Source organism: Heterodontus francisci, chromosome 11 (genome assembly GCF_036365525.1).
Source record: "Heterodontus francisci isolate sHetFra1 chromosome 11, sHetFra1.hap1, whole genome shotgun sequence".
Lineage (NCBI taxonomy): Eukaryota > Metazoa > Chordata > Chondrichthyes > Heterodontiformes > Heterodontidae > Heterodontus > Heterodontus francisci.
In genome coordinates, this window is record NC_090381.1 from 80,462,638 (window position 1) to 80,479,984 (window position 17,347).

The 17,347-nt window shown below is 42.7% G+C and overlaps 1 protein-coding gene across 6 annotated transcripts in view; it reads left to right on the forward strand.

Moving 5' to 3' along the window:
• LOC137375327 (endothelin-converting enzyme 2-like) overlaps positions 1 to 17,347 on the forward strand; it is a 172,804-nt gene that overhangs the window by 90,935 nt on the left and 64,522 nt on the right. For all 6 annotated transcript variants that reach the window (XM_068042327.1, XM_068042324.1, XM_068042329.1 and 3 more), the window contains one exon: positions 11,707 to 11,853. In XM_068042327.1, coding sequence (XP_067898428.1) covers positions 11,707 to 11,853 — 147 coding nt within the window. The remainder of the gene's footprint in view (positions 1 to 11,706; positions 11,854 to 17,347) is intronic.

The following is a 17,347-nucleotide window of genomic DNA, read 5'->3' on the forward strand; positions in this document are numbered from 1 at the left end:
ATTCTTAATCTTGAACTAATTAAGATGCAAAAGAGAGAATACACTTGGCCATCATATGAAAGACTCTCCATTTGTGTGAAAACTTGCAGTTTCTTCTCTCTACAGCAAACAAGCACCTGAGTTTGACCAGTGCTGGACCCAAGCGGGGGTCTCTCTCTCTCTCGCTCTCTCTCTAGACACTCCTGTAAGTTCGAACCTTCCTGCTGGCTGCAAAACATCCAAATCTATCATTGCTGTAGACAGAGACTCCGGGGAGAAAACCATCTACATCACTGTCTCCAAGAAACCCCTGCACCAGGTGGCCACCTCTACCAGCCAGAAACTTCAGGACCACAATTTCAGTCGGAAGACCACTGAATTACCAGACTCCACAGACTGTATTTTTTTTATTTGTTCTGGACTCTAATCCAAACAACCTATTCTTCTTCACTCTGTAACCTGTGTGTGCGTGTAAGAAAGTTGGAGTGGAGTTTATTATTTAACTTAGATCGGGTCTTGTTTAAACTCAAGAAAACCTGTCTGGTTCTTTAATGATCATGGCACATGAAAGGGTTAAACACTCACTGAATTGGTAAGCATATCCATTGTTTAAAAGAATAAACCCTGTTGCAGTCAAACAAGGAGGAACAAGAGGCGAGCCTTTCAACCCCTCATCACCTTATCGTAACAAAAGCCAAAAGGTGTTAATGAAACCCATTTTACACCTATTCTAAAAACATTCCAGAATTGAATGTCTTCTTCAAAAACAAAGGAGGGGTGAAGTAGCCATGGCCTGGCCCATTGTGCAATTACCATGTAGAAAGAGGAGAATGTCTTCAACAAGGAGGTGAAAGGTGACACAGTTTTACCTTAAAAAAAATCCAGGAAGAAACAGAGAGAGAGACTGACCCAGAAGGTGAAGCTGCTTGTAACAGCTTGAGTTCCAGCCAAACCAGGAAGCACAGTGCTCTGCTGAAAAAATCCAACATCTACAGTATACAGCAATGAGAGCTAGACACAAGTCACCATATTCAACAGAACCTTTAATTGAGAGAAATCCACAATCATCTCAGGCCTACATCTGTCTAGAACTTGATTCTCAAGCGAATTCAATAGGCTTATCGTAACTTTCACCCCCACTGAAAACCACTTTCCTCTTTCCCTTCTCTATCTGTCTCTTTTCGTGTGTGTGTACGCGCACGTGTGTGTGCATGAGTGTGCGAGTGGATGTGGTTACGACAATTTCGGGATAAGGCGTTTGATCAATAAACAATTGACTTTCTGTTTTTAAAACCTACAAGAAAACTTGTTATGTCTGTTGATTTGAGAAATAAAACATCAAAGGGCTAAACTCTGATACAAATACACTTGCGGTCAGGCGGGGAGTTGGAACAGTGGGATCCACCCACATCACACCACGCCGCCGTAACAGTATCGATTAATTTTGTTATTGTCTGACGATGATATAACCATCTATAACTACCGAACTGTTTCAAATCCTGAAGTGAGCTCCATTTTAAGATAGATTTTATCATGGTGTTGTGTTTCACGATTTTTGGCTATTTTTCCATGGAAAGGATTTCATATAATTCATGTTAAAGTGTTACTTTTAACTTCAAGTGAGATTATAAAAGTTTAAAAACCACCTTATGGCTACATGCTGGATGCACTGACAAAGAGGGGATTGTGTTTGTTAATGGTCACCCAAAGCAATCAGTTACAACAGGGGAACTGGCAAAGGTTAGAAAAGAATTAGATTTTAAGCAAGTGAAGGGAAGGGGAGTGAGGGAGAGAAAACCAAATTCTTTTCTAACCTTTGCCAGTTCTGATGAAAGGTCACAGACCTGAAATGTTAACTTTGCTTCTCTCTCCACAGATGCTGCCAAACCTGCAGAGTATTTCCAGCACTGTTTGTTTTGTTTCAGATTTCCAGCAACTGCAGTATTTTGCTTTTACAACAAGGGAGTTGTTCCTTGTCTTAGATGCACCTAGTAAACATAGGGGTTTGAAATGTCCCTTTTTATTTAACTTCATGTGGAGTTAATTTTAGTAGGTTAGGGAGGTTCAGGGACCACACTTACAAGTTATGTAAGGGCAGAACTAAACTGGATGTTAGGTAGTTCATCTTTTCCCAGAGAATATAAACCTGTGGAACATGTTACCAGCTTTTGCAATGAATGCTTCAAGGAAGAGTTGGGTTGGAGATCCAGAGTGTCTATTTACAGTACTGTGTGAGCTAATGAGTTGTAGCCAGTTAATTAGAATTTTTAGAATTAGAACATTAGAATTAGAACATTACAGCGCAGTACAGGCCCTTCGGCCCTCGATGTTGCGCCGACCTGTGAAACCATCTGACCTACACTATTCCATTTTCATCCATATGTCTATCCAATGACCACTTAAATGCCCTTAAAGTTGGCGAATCTACTACTGCTGCAGGCAGGGCGTTCCACGCCCCTACTACTCTCTGAGTAAAGAAACTACCTCTAACATCTGTCCTATATCTATCACCCCTCAACTTAAAGCTATGTCCCCTCGTGTTTGCCATCACCATCCGAGGAAAAAGACTCTCACTATCCACCCTATCTAACCCTCTGATTATCTTATATGTCTCTATTAAGTCACCTCTCCTCCTCCTTCTCTCCAACGAAAACAACCTCAAGTCCCTCAGCCTTTCCTCGTAAGACCTTCCCTCCATACCAGGCAACATCCTAGTAAATCTCCTCTGCACCCTTTCCATAGCTTCCACATCCTTCCTATAATGCGGTGACCAGAACTGCACGCAATACTCCAGGTGCGGTCTCACCAGAGTTTTGTACAGCTGCAGCATGACCTCGTGGCTCTGAAACTCGATCCCCCTACTAATAAAAGCTAACACACCATATGCCTTCTTAACAGCCCTATTAACCTGGGTAGCAACCTTCAGGGATTTATGCACCTGGACACCAAGATCTCTCTGTTCATCTACACTACCAAGGATCTTCCCATTAGCCCAGTACTCTGCATTCCTGTTACTCCTTCCAAAGTGAATCACCTCGCACTTATCCGCATTAAACTCCATTTGCCATCCCTCAGCCCAGCTCTGCAGCCTATCTAATTAAAGACAGAGTGGTATTTACACCAGTCTATTTTACAACAAACCAAATCTGTTTACTAAACTGAGTATTTAAATGTTTGTGTCACACTTAATAAAAGGATAAAGCAAGTATAAAGATAGTCATTTGGAATGCACAGATAATTTGGAATTACTTGAAAAAACTGGAGCCAGAATGTCTGCTGCATCTTAATTGACCAGTGTATTGACTCACCCGGTGTTTATCAGATTTTGTAGCTTTAAAAAGACGAAGATTTGGCAGCGGAATAATACATTTCATTTTACATGGTTCAGTGTTCCTGTACTTTTAAAATAGTGCATGCTCAGCAATCAGGAGTAGTGCCACAGGAGATTCACAAGTATTTATTGAAATGTTTTTAGAATACCCACTATAAATCAGATACCACAGTGAAAAGTGTCTAAAGTATTAAAGAAAGACAAAGTGTTTTTCCTGATCTGAAGGCAGAATTTACCATCACTTAGCAATTTAGAAACTTGGAGAGAGAAATCGTGCCAAAGGACCGGTGGGTGACAAATTTTACTCTCTTTAAAAAGGGAAAGTTTTGAAATTATAGCTATGAAATCATTTTGTTTGTCAGTGAATTAATAAGCCTGCATTTTCCAACCCATAAAATTGGGCAGAGTTCCATCAAATCAAATTTCCTCCCACTTCGTGTTGCATGCAATTTCCTGTCAGTGAGGAATGCTGGCAGTAAGATCAAAAGTCCCAAACAAGCTGAAGCTTAACTTAAGTATTTATTTGGGGTGGACACTGAGGAAAAAAATGAAGCATTTTTGTCTGTATTAGTTTATCAATTGAGTTTTTTTTTATTGTGGATTACAGACTGTAGACTGACTAGCTGGGCTGGGGATATTTCAGAAACATTCACAGCCAGAGGCCATGGCCACAGAGGGCCACAGTCTTCTCAAGACCTTCTCATAGTTCATGGACTAACAGGGCTAAGATTGGTTTCTGTGGGCTATTTTGGTAAGGTACAGGAAAAGTCACTTTAGTCTGGAAGCTTGTAGTCAAATATTTTCTGAATTTTCTTTCGTGTTGGATTACAGAGAAGTTAATAAGTTAATTGTTTAAATGGCCAAACTTTTTATTTCAAAGCTTGAGATTTACTGGCAAATCCTGACTGCAAGCATAATCTGAATACTAAAAATGACAGTCAATTTATTCATGTAATTAAAAGTGCTAGTTTGTTGCTGTCTTTTGCTCTGCCATGTCTTCATACGTTCTTGAAAAGATAATTCCAGTTATCTGGTACACATCAAAGAACTAAGATAGCCTGGAGTGATGGTTTTGATTGATAGCTGTGTCTGAGACCTGGTGTCCATGTTTGCTAAGGAATTCAGCTGTGAGTGGTAGTTAATTTAAAGTGCAGAGTAAGTAAATAGATTCTGCTGTTTTAAATCTGTTCCCTAAAAATTTTACTTTTCTCTTTTTGTTTTGTTTTTCCTGCTGTTGCTAAGATTTCACTGAGCCTTTGTACCAATTGTCCTATTTTTATCTGCTCCCCCTGCACTGCATTATTCCTGGCACTAATGGGTTTTGCAGTGGGAAGGAGGAAGGTGGAGGGCACCAATGGAGGGTGACAAGCCGAACTGGAGGTGCTCTGTGTTCATCCACTGATAGTCACACATTCATGTCTGCAGAGTAGTGTGTCTCACTTTGGCAGAAGTATAGTGTAGGTGGAAGCTCATATTCCCAAAGGAAACTAATTAATCAGAATGAAATGTGAACTTTTTACGACAGGTCAAACCTGCTGTTGCTCGGCTTCATGACCAGGAAATGTTGAGAATTGAATAGTATATCTTCTTTTAGTCAGAGAGCTTGTTTTGTGGCTATTATTCGATATAACGCAGCGGAGCAAGAAGAGGAGGAGAGGTTACTGCTGACTATTTAAAAAATGAGTTCCCGAGATTTTATTAGTGATTCATTAATATTGATAACAGCAATGTCAACTCATCAAGGTTTGGGGTGAAACCAATTGTGCACTTTCAGTTGCAATTTTGTATCCATAATTGACAGAGAATTACGGCTGCGAATGTTCATTTTTGTGAAATGCAGTCCTGAAACAAGGCAGAGTGGCCACAGTGGGATAAAATCCCACTGTTGCCTTCAGGCATTCTTTCCTTGAATGTAATTTTCAACTTCTTTATCCCATTGCTGAAAGAATGCAGAACATCCTGTTTTTCTTTTCCTCATATGGCAAGGAACAGTTGTAACTGTTAATAAGTATTTTGTTTGGTGCTTTAAGCACTTTGATTTTTGGTTCTTAATAGAAGCAAATAACTTTTGTGGTAGAACATTTATCTGCTTTGTATGAAAAATGGGGGAGGTGGTGGCATTAGTGGTAATGTCACTGGACTAGCAATCCAGAGGCCCAGGCTAATGTTCTGGGAATAAAAACAAGAAGTGCTGGAAATACTCAGCAGGTCTGGCAGCATCTGTGGAGAGAGAAGCAGAGTTAACGTTTCGGGTCAGTGACCCTTCTTCGGAACTAGCAAATATTAGAAATGCCAAAGGTTACAAGCAAGTAAAGTGGGGGTGGGGCTCTGGGAGCACGGGTTCAAATCCCAACTTGGCAGCTGGTGGAATTTAAAATCAATTAGTAAATCTGGAATTTAAAAAAAAAAAGCTAGTTTCAGAAATGGTGCCATGAAGCTATCATCGATTATCATAAAAACCCATCTGGTTCACTAATGTCCTTTAGGAAAAGAAATCTGGCGTCCTTACTTGGTCTGGCCTACATGTGACTCCAGACTCACAGTAATGTGGTTGACTCTTAAATGCCCTCTGAAATGGCCTAGCAAGCCACTCAGTTGTACCAAATGGTTAGAGAAAAGTCTTAAAGGAATGAAACTCGATGGACCACCCGGCATCAACCTAGGCACTGGAAATTACAACTGCACACCAGCCCTGTTGACTCAGCAAAGTGCTCCTGACTAACATCTGGGGGCTTGTGCTAAAATTGGGAGAGCTGTCCCACAGACTAGTCAAATAACAGCCTGACATAGTCATAATCACAGAATCATACCTTACAGACAATGTCCCAGACACCACCATCACCATCTCCCACCAACAGGACAGACCCACCAGAAGTGGTGGCACAGTGGTATACAGTCAGGAGGGAGTTGCCCTGGGAGTCCTCAACATTGACCCCATGAAGTCTCATGCCATCAGGTCAAATATGGACACAGAAATTTCCTGCTGAGTACCACCTACTGCCCCCCACCCACCCCCCCCCCCCCCCCCACTCAGCTGATGAGTCAGTACTCCATGTTGAACACCATTTGGAACAAGCACTGAGGGTGGCAAGTGCACAGAAAGTGGGAGACTTCAATGTTCATCACCAAGAGTGGCTTGGTAGCACCACTACTGACCAAGCTGGCTGAGTCTTAAAGGACATAGCTGCTAGAATGGGTCTGTGGCAGGTGGTGAGGGAGCCAACAAGAGGAAAAAACCAACTTGAACTCATCCTTACCAATCTACCTGTCGCAGATGCATCTGTCTATGACAGTATTGGTAGGAATGACCACCGCACAGTCCTTGTGAAGACGAAGTCCCGTCTTAACATAAAGGATACCCTCCATCGTGTTGTGTGGCACTACCACTGTGCTAAATGGGATAGATTTCGAACAGCAGCTCAGAACTGGGCATCCATGAGGCAATGTGGGCCATCAGCAGCAGCAGAATTGTATTCAACCACAATCTGTAACCTCATGGCCTGGCATATCCCCCACTCTACCATTACCATCAGCTGGGGTTTCAACCCTGCTTCAATGCAGGAGGGCATGCCAGGAGCAGCACCAGGCATATGTAAAAATGAGGTGTCAACCCAGTGACTACAACCCAGGACTACATGTGTGCCAAACAGTGGAACAGCATGTGATAGACAGAACTAAGCGATCCCACTATCAACGGATCAGATCTAAGCTGTGCAGTCCTGCCATATCCAGTCATGAATGATGGTGGACAATTAAACAACTAACAGGAGGAGGAGGCTCCATCACTGCAAAAGTAAAGGCTGATGTATTTGCAATCATCTTCAGCCAGACATGCCAAGTGGATGATTCATCTTGGCCTCCTCCTGAGGCTCCCAGCATCACAGATGTCAGTCTTCAGTCAATTGGGATCCACCCAACAATGTGGAAAATTGCCCAGGTATGTCCTGTACACAAGCAGTACAAATCCAGCCCGGCCAATTACCGGCCCATCAGTCTACTGTCGATCATCAGTAAAGTGATGGAAGGTGTTGTTGACGGTGCCATCAAGCGGCACTTACTCAATGATAGCCTGCTCACTGACGCTCCATTTGGGTTCCGCCAGGGCCACACGGCTCCTCACATCATTATAGTCTTGGTCCAAACATGGACACAAGAGCTGAATTAAAGAGGTGAGGTGAGATTGACTGCCCTTGACATCAAGGCAGAATTTGACTGAGTGTACCATCAAGGAGCCCTAGCAAAACAAGTCAACTGGAATCAGGGGGAAAACTCTCCACTGGCTGGAGTCATACCGAGCACAAAGGAAGATGGTTGTGGTTGTTGGAGGTTAATCATCTCAGTCTCAGAATATCACTGCGGGAAAACCTCAGGATGGTGTCCTAAGCCCAACCATCTTCAGCTACTTCATCAATGACCTTCCCTCCATCACGAGGTCAGAAGTGGGGACGTTTGCTGATGATTGCTCAATGTTCAGTACCATTCGCAACTCCTCAGGTACTGAAACAGTCTGTTTCCATATGCAACAAGACCTGGACAACATTCAGGCTTATTCTGATAAGTGGCAAGTAACAATCATGCTGCACAAGTGCCAGGCAATGATGATCTCTAACAAGAGAGAATCCAACTATCTCCCCTTGACATTCAATGGCATTACCATCGCTGAATCCCCCACTATCAACATCCTGGGAGTCACCATTGACCAGAAACTGAACTATACCAGCCATATAAATACTGTGGTTACAAGAGCAGTTCAGAGGCTGGGAATTCTGCTGTGAGTAACTCACCTCCTGACTCCCAAAACCTGAACACCATCTACAAGGCACAAGTCAGGAGTGTGATGCAATAATCTCGACTTGCCTAGATGAGTGCAACTCCAACAAGACTCAAGAAGCCTGACACCATCCAAGACAAAGCAGTCTGCTTGATTGGCACCACGTTCAACATTCACTCCCTCCACCACTGACGCACAGTGGCAGCAGTGTGTACCATCTACAAGATGCACTGCATCAACTCATCAAAGCTCCTTCGACAGCCCCTTCCAAACACGTGACCTCTGCCACCTAGAAGGACAAGGGCAGCAGATGCATGGGAGCACCACCACCTGCAACTTCCCCTCTAAGCCGCACAACATCTTGACTCAGAACTATATCGCCATTCCGTCACTGTTGCTGGGTCAAAATTCTGGAACACCCTCCCTAAAAGCACTGTGGGTATACCTACACCAGATGGAATGCCGCGGTTTAAGAAGGCGGCTCACCACCATCTTCTTGAGGGCAATTAAGGATGGGCAAGAAATGCTTGCCTAGCCAGCGATGCCCATATCCTGTTGTTACGACCAGGTGAGGAAGGGGTCTCAGGCTCCCCTTTCGCCCCCTTCTCTGTTTTGACCGCAAAAGGGTTTATTCTTTTAACACAGTGATTTAACTTAGAACCTCAGTGAGGACTTGCTCCTGTTGATCTAACATATTTGCAAATGAACCAATCACACAGATTTTCTTGATTTTAAACAAGAAAGATGTAAGTTTATTCACCATATCGCTCTAAATTGGTTAAAATTACCAAAACAGGTGACGCATCCACGCTCACATTCACACTAGAGGCGCACACACACATACAAATAGATTACAGAAGAATAAACAGAGTTGGGAGGTTGAACTAAAGTCTGTAATAAATGGAATTTAAATACTGAGTCTAAGGGCTAGAGTTTACCAATCCCTCGGCATCGTGGATTGTGACAGGCAGGCCCGTAAAATGCTTGCAGGTGTGGCCTACCATGACCCACGTTGCTGAGAAGGCCCCGTCGCATATTACCGGTGCTAGCGAGGCCTTGGTGTGGCCCCCACCACCGTCGCCAAGTGGCGGGGCCATTATTTAAATATTAAAATTAAGTTAAATTAATGCAAATTGCCGTACCTGCTCCCGGCAGCCGTCCCATGCCGATGTTACGGCTGCTGGCCGCAGCTCACGTACCTTTAGAATGCCCTACTGAGTTCCGAGGTGAGACATTGGAGGGGTGAGGGGAGGATTGAAATTAGCTGGGTGGGGGGTGGGGGCTTGAGTGAGAAAAACAACAATCATTGGTTGTGGGGATGGTGGGAAGGGCTTGAAGGGCAAATGTGGTGAGGTTAGGAGGGAAGGTTCGTGCTGGGACCAAACCACATTTCAATCACATCTGATAATAAAACCATTGTAGGGGTTGGGAAAGGGCCTCTATGTATTATTGTTTTATTTGCATGAAATGTGTATTGGCATTGCTTTAAAAATTTAAATTAATCCGAAGGGCTTGAAGCCCTTTAAAGATGGCACCGACGCCGGACGCCATTACCAGGGACACGGCAGCCGCCCCCTCTACGTCATCGGGGGCGGCCACTCCGCCCCCTCCATTTAAATGAGCCCCCCAGGCGTAATATCACGGGGGCTCTGTGGCGGCACTTCCGGGTCAAGGCATGCACCGTGGAGAGCAGCGTGCTGATAAAATTCAGCCCTCATTGTCTTTAGTTAAAGTTTAAATCTTGAAGTCCTTGCTGAGCCATGTACACAATTTGAGCTTGCTTCTCTGGTTCCGGAAGGCAGGAGAGGGGCTTTATTCGTGTTCCCTGGTTGTTGACTGTAAGGATCTGTAGTTTTGAGGCTTAGTAGCTGCCACTGAGGCTTTCCTGGGACTTTGCTGGAGAGAGAGAGAGAGGTCCTCTCTTGGAGTTCACTTACTGTTTTTTTGAGGCACAATTCGCAAACTCTCAGCATTACACAGGTAGTCATGTCATGTGACCCCCTCTGTTTGAAACAGCACCTTCTGGAAGGATCTTTGAAACTCAAACATACTTGTTGAGAAGGTGTGGGCATTGGGTCATTCAAAGTCGATGGGTGTCGATGGCTTTTGACGATCAACATTGACAAAACCATTCTAGGTAATTTAATCAGAGAGCACCCTATTGTTCTGGCTAGACTGGGTAATCACCTCTGTTTTCAGTCGGCCTCTGACTTTTCATGTGCAAATTCGTGCGTGGCCATCTTTAGCTGCTCTGTTCTGTCCAGTAAAAAGTCTCAGGCAAAGTTCCATATGGTGAAATTAATATTTTCCATTTGGCATGTGGGACTTCCGTCACACCGTGAAAAGAATAAAAAAATTCCAATTAATTATTTTGCAATAAATATGTTGCAATTGCTTTGGAGATACCTTCCTGAGGCTGGTACATGGAGGCTTGTCTGTACTCAGTGTTCACTCAGTGCACTTATGGGGGTCATTTTTGATGTGCAGCGGCCTTAATCATTTTGATTGTTGGGCCTCATTTTAATCTCATTGGTGAGCTGTCCGCACTTTTACACCATTGACTGGCAGCTTGCCAATTTTTTGGGCAGGATATCCAGCCGATCCTAGGATGCCCCCTTCCACTAATAGCAGGGCGAAAACAGTTGATTTAGCAATTACATAAAATCCACAATGAACATGTACTCTGCGAAAGTGTTTAGCTGCTGCAGCTTTGAATAAACTTCAGTCCAGTGGATGAGCTCATTTTTCCTGATAGTTCTTATTTCCTCCAGTGGAATGTTAATTGTATTCAGGTGGTGGGCATTAAATGGGGATTCATCTGTGTTGATATATATAGGAGCAAGTTGAAACTGTGGTTAAATGAATCTTCAGGTGCATGATATGTAATATGTGTCTCTGTAAATAAAAGCTTATAAGTGTATAAAGACTGGGCTCCTGTTCTATCCTTCACCACCTGGCTATCTAAGTTGTAACATTGAAGACTTGCATCTTTCTATGAAAGATCATTAACAAGATCTTAACAATAAAAGCAATAAAAGATTTTTGAAAAAAGAATACCAATTTTAGCCCCACTTTTTTTTTCTGAGTAGGAAACACGAAGTACTAAAGATAAAAATATTGGTTTCAACTTATTTCTTGATTTTGTTTTGCTAATTTCAAAGCCCACATCTTACATCGCTGCTGATACATAACAGAAGGTATTAAAGGCCTGCTACCCGACCCGAACCCAACGGGACCCGACGATGTGTCGGAGTCGGGTCGGGTTGCACTTCCGGGTCCGGCATTCAGGCTCGGGTCGGGCCGGGCCGGGTCGGACACGCTCTATCACAGGTAAGTGGCTCCAATGTTAAATTTAATTTTTGGACGAGAAAGGTAGTTTTGTTACGGTTATTTTAAGTTTGTGCAGATCAGCAAGAAAGTGAAAAACGAAAGGTAAGTTAACTGATGGGTCGGGCACAGGATAAAATGGAAGGACTCGGGCCGGGTCAGGCTCAGGTCAGATGTGGTTCTGTTGGGCTCAGGTCGGGTTTTTTTTGCAGACCCGAGCAGGCCTTTAGAAGGTATGAACTATATTAGAGAAATCAGTGTTACTAATCAAGTTCATAATATTGTCTCTTTAATGCAGACAGGTGGCTGGAATATCACAGGTCCTTGGGATAAAGACAACTTCATGGAAGTGCTAAAAATAGTCTCTGGGACGTACAGAGCAGTTCCTTTTTTCACAGTCTATGTTAGTGCAGACTCCAAAAGTTCCAACAGCAATGTTATCCAGGTATGTAGGTTAGTAATGGGTGAAACTGTTCAAACTTAGTATGTAAAAATGTGTAAATATTTGCATTTAGTGATATATATGGTGCAACCTGTCATTTAAGATCACCCATTCTGCTGTGAAAAGGTGATATCTCAAAACTGGTTCCTCATTGGAGGGACATTGCATGAAGCAATATAGTGTTCATAATTGCAGATCTTAAGTTAATGTTTGATTGAATAAAGACATTGTTTTCATATTATATAAACTGGCACAGATTGTCAGGTGCTGCTGATGGGAAAAAACAAGTGCAAGTCTCAGTTCAAGGGATTTTAACGTGAATTTCTTAATCAAAAAATTGCTACTTGTACGTCTATTTCAGAAATTTCTAATAATTTGCCTGTTGATAAATCTTGATCACTTCAAGAAATGTAACTTTTTTTTCATCTTAAGAGGATGATAGAAGGATTTATTGCCTGTATTGACTATTTCAGAACACTTTTCATCAATAGTATGATCTCTGCACTTTTCAGACTAGTCTGAGTAGAATTAGCAAGTCAGTGGAGATGGTTAGCAGTAATATTAGATTAGATTACAGATACAGCACTGAAACAGGCCCTTCGGCCCACCGAGTCTGTGCCGAACATCAACCACCCATTTATACTAATCCTACACTAATCCCATATTCCTACCAAACATCCCCACCTGTCCCTATATTTCCCTACCACCTATCTATACTAGTGACAATTTATAATGGCCAATTTACCTATCAATTTGCAAGTCTTTTGGCTTGTGGGAGTTATATTGGACTATGGATTTGCACCTGCATTTGAGCCTAGAATGAATTACCTGCCTCAGGTTATGGGGTAATTAAGAGATGTGCAAGGGCATCATAGGAAGGAAAATTATGATGAGCTGTGCACCCAGTTCCTGTTACTGCAGTGAAATGCCAAGAATTGCCTTTAGACTGTTTGGATATTTTGTAAAATGGATATGGTAGCACAGTGGTTATGTTACTGGACTGCTAATCCACTGGATTCACCTAATGATCCAGAGACATGAGTTTAAATCCCACCATGACAGTTAGGGAATTTAAATTCAGTTAAATAAATAAATCTGGAATACAAAACTACTAATCAGAAATGGTAACTATTGGATATTTGTAAAAGCTCACCTGGTTCACTAATGTCTTTTAGGGAAGGAATGTGCCATTTTCCCCAGTCTGGCCTGGATGTGACTCCAGACTCACAGCATTGTGGTTGACTGTTAACTGCCCTCTGAAATGACCTAGTAAGTCACTTGGTTGTATCAAATTATTACAAAAAGTTTTAATAAGAATCAACTGGACTGACCACCCAGCATCAACCTAGGCATTGGACACAACAAAGACACAACCAGTCCTGTCAACCCTGCAAAGTCCTGTTCACTAATATCTGGGGATTTGTACCAAAATTGGGAGAGCTGTCCCGCATCGTAGTCAGGCAACAGCCTGATATGGTCATATTTATATAAATAACTTTCAGCCAATGTCCCAGACTCCTCCATCATCATACCTGGTTGTATCCTATCTCACGGGCAGGACAGACCCAGCAGAGGTGACAGCACTACCAGAGGTGACAGCACCAGGGTATACAGTCAAGTGGGAGTGGCCCTGGGAGTCCTCATTATTGACTCCAGACTCTCATAGCATCAGGTCAAACATGGGCAAGGAAAACTCCTTCTAATTACCAGCTGCTGGCCTCCCCCAGATGATGAATCAGTACTCCATGTTGAACACCACTTGGAAGAAGCACTGAGGGTAGTAATGGAACAAAATGTACCCTGTGCGGAACTTCATTGCCCTTCACTGACTGGCTTAGTTGCACCATCAGTGATCGAGCTGGCAGAGTCCTGAAGGATGTAGCTACCAGACTTGGCTTGCAGCAAATGGTGGAAGAGCCAACAGGAGGGAAAAATCTACTTGACCTCATCCTCAACAATCTACCTGTTGCAGATCATCTCTCCATGGCTGTATTATAAGGAGTGACAATCGCACAGTCCTTGTGGAGACAAAGTCCCGTCGGCACACTGAGGACACCCTCTATTGTGTTGTGTGTCACTATCACTGTTGTTACGCACAGGTGGTAAGGGGTGTGGGTGGTTTCCAACTGACCGTAATTTTGAATGTTTAAAATAAGCAGTTAGTCCCTGAGTGTTTTTTTTAGGGTCAAATATACAGACAAGTAACCGGTTTTCTTGTAGGTTTTAAACAGATTAACTATTTAGTGAACAATATTCATTCCCTGAAATATTTTCAAAACCACTCATGCATTCTCAAGAGAAGATAGAAGGTAAAGGATAAGAGTTCAAGGTGTGGTAGGCGTTCATAGTTTATGGTCAACCTGTTGAATCTTCAAAGTAGAACAGTGTCTTTTTAAAGGTGCAGGGCTGTTTTTTTTTGTAGTTTTGACTTGTTGAGGTGTTGTAGATTTCTTGTGGTTAAGGTTTCATACTGGAAGTGGCTGTCACTTTGTTCTCTGCTGCAGCAAGTTGAAGTTTAGAATTAGCAGCAGGGCTGCTACTTCTTGTTTAGACTGGATTTTTTTTACAGCACCTGGCTTTCTGTGATCTCTCCCTCCCTCTCCAGAGTGTTGCCTTTTAAGGTAAAGATTCATCATATTATCATCTCTGTTATTTGACACATGGCCTTCTCCCCTGTTGTGACCACATAATGGACCAGAATGTGGAATCCATGGTTGTCTATGGATGTCTGGTTGGGTGCTATTCTTCTATGTGTCTACTTCACACCTTCTTTGTCTCAGAAGAACCCATTCAATTCAGGAATGTCTCTTGATGGTTTCAGGATGGTGTCGTTAACACATCTTATTCTGGAATATATCCTTTTGTCCTTTTGAGACAGTGAAGTAGCTTTTGAATACACAAGCCAGATCATCTGACCTTTGGTGGTAATCTTTTTTAAAAAAAGTAGACAAAGTCAATTTAAAAGAGTCCACATTGAATAAAGTTTGTATCTGAAAAGTTAGGAATATGATGTGTCTTTATTGGGTATGACAGCTTGCTAAGTGGTATAGATTCAGAACAGACCTAGCAGCTCAAAACTGACCACCCGTGAGCCGTTGTGGGCCATCAACAGCAGTGAAATTATATTCCATCACAATCTGTAATCTCATGGCCCAGTTTATCTCTTCTTCTACCAGTACCATCAAGCCAGGGGATCAATGCTGGTTCAATGAGTGTAGAAGAACATGCCTGGAGCAGCAACAGGAATGCCTAAAAATGAGGTCCCAACCTGGTGAAGCTACAACACAGGACTACATGCATGCTAAACAGCGGAAGCAGCATGCTATAGACAGAGCTAGTGATCCCACTACCAATGGATCAGATCAAAGCTCTGCAGTCCTGCCACATCCAGTCATGAATGGTGGTGGATAAATAAATAACTAATGGTAGGAGGAGTCTCCATGAACATCCTCATCCTCCATGATGGTGGAGCCCAGCATATGAGTGCCAAAGACAAGGTTGAAGCGTTTGCAACCATCTTCAACCAGCGGATGTTCCATCTTGGCCTTCTTCTGAGGTCCCCACCATCACAAATGCCAGCCTTCAGCTAATTTGATTCACTCCATGTGATATCAAGGAACAGATAAGCGCATTGGATAATGCAAAGGCTATAGATTCTGACAATATCCCAGCTGTAGTGTTAAAAACTTGTGCTCCAGAACTAGCCAAGCTGTTCCAGTACAGCTACAACACTGGTGTCGACCTGACAATGTGGAAAATTGCCCAGGTATGTCCTATCCACAAAAAGCAGGACAAATCTAATCTGGCCAATTATTGCCTCATCAATCTAATTTCAATCATCAGCAATGTGATAGAAAGTGCTGCAGACAGTGCTATCAAGCACTTACTCACCAATACACTGCTCACTGATGCGTAGTTTGGGTTCTGTCAGGACCACTCTGCTCAAGATTTCGTTGCAGTCTTAGTCCAAACGTGGACAAACGGGCTGAATTGCAGAGGTGAGGTGAGAGTGACTGTTCTTGACATCAAGGCAGCATTTGACCAAATGTGGAGTCCAGGTGCCCTGGTAAAATTGAAATCAGTGGGTACTGGGCAAGACTCTCCACAGGCGAGAGCCATACCTCGCACAAAGGCAGATGGTTGTAGTTGTTGGAGGACAATCATCTCTGCTCCATGACATTGTTACACGAGTTCTTCAGGGTAGTGTCCTAGGCCCAACCATTTTCAGCTGCTTCATCAATGACCTTCTTTCTATCATAAGGTCAGAATTGGGGATGTTCGCTGAAGATTGCAGTGCTTAATTCCATTCTCAACTCTTACGATTATAAAGCAATCTGTGCCTGCATGCAGAAGATCTGGACAGCATGTAGGCATTGGCTGAGATGTGGCAAGTAACATTTGCGCCACACAATTATAAGATAAGAATAAATAGGAGCAGGAGTAGGCCATTTGGCCCCTCGAGCCTGCTCTGCCATTCAATAAGATTATGGCTGATCTGATTGTGGCCTTACCTCCACTTTCCTGCCTGCCCCCATAACCATTGACTCCCTGTAGATCAAAAATCTGTCTTAACTCAGCCTTAAATATAGTCAATGACCTAGCCTCCACTGCTCTCTACGGAAGAGGATTCCAAAAATTAACAACTCTCTGAGAAGAAATTCCTCCTCATCTCTGTCTTAAAAGGGAGACCCCTTATTTTGAAACTATGCCCCTTAGTTTGAGATTTCCTCTTGGCATGTCAAGCCCCCTCTGAATCTTACATGTTTCAATAAGATCACCTCTCATTCTTCTAAACTCCAATGAGTATAGGCCCAACCTGCTCAACCGCTTCTCATAAGACAACCTCTTCATCCCAGGAAACAGCCTAGTGAACCTTCTCTGAACTGCTTCCAATGCAAGTATATCCCTCCTTAAATAAGGAGTCCCAAACTATACGCAGTACTCTAGGTACGCTCTCACCAATGCCTTGTATAGTTATAGCAAGACTTCCCTACTTATATACTCTACCCCCCTTGAAATAAATGCCAACATTCCATTTAATTTCCTAATTTCTGTTGTACCTGCATGCTAAATTTTTGTGATTCATGTTGTTACGACTGAGGTGGGAGGAGTGCACTGTTTTTCTAGTTCTACTTCTCCACAGGTCACAACATATATTTAAGTTTTTTCCCAGTTACTGATACATAGACACTATTTTTATCCCAATATCAAATACACCAACTACGTTTCTTTAATAAACAACAAAGTTATTAGTTTATTATAAAACAAGTCTTAACCAGTCATGCAGCAAAGCAGTAACACACAGATTGAAATATAAAAGTTCCCTTTTTACCTTAGCCCCTCATACAATCACATATACACCGGTTACCCGAAACAATAGAGATTTTCTCTTTAGAGCTATATTACAAAAAAAAAAATAGACAAAAAGAATACTTTGGCCAGATACTTGCTAATTCTTGACGGATAAAGAGAAGATATGGAAAAATGTCAGCTGTCC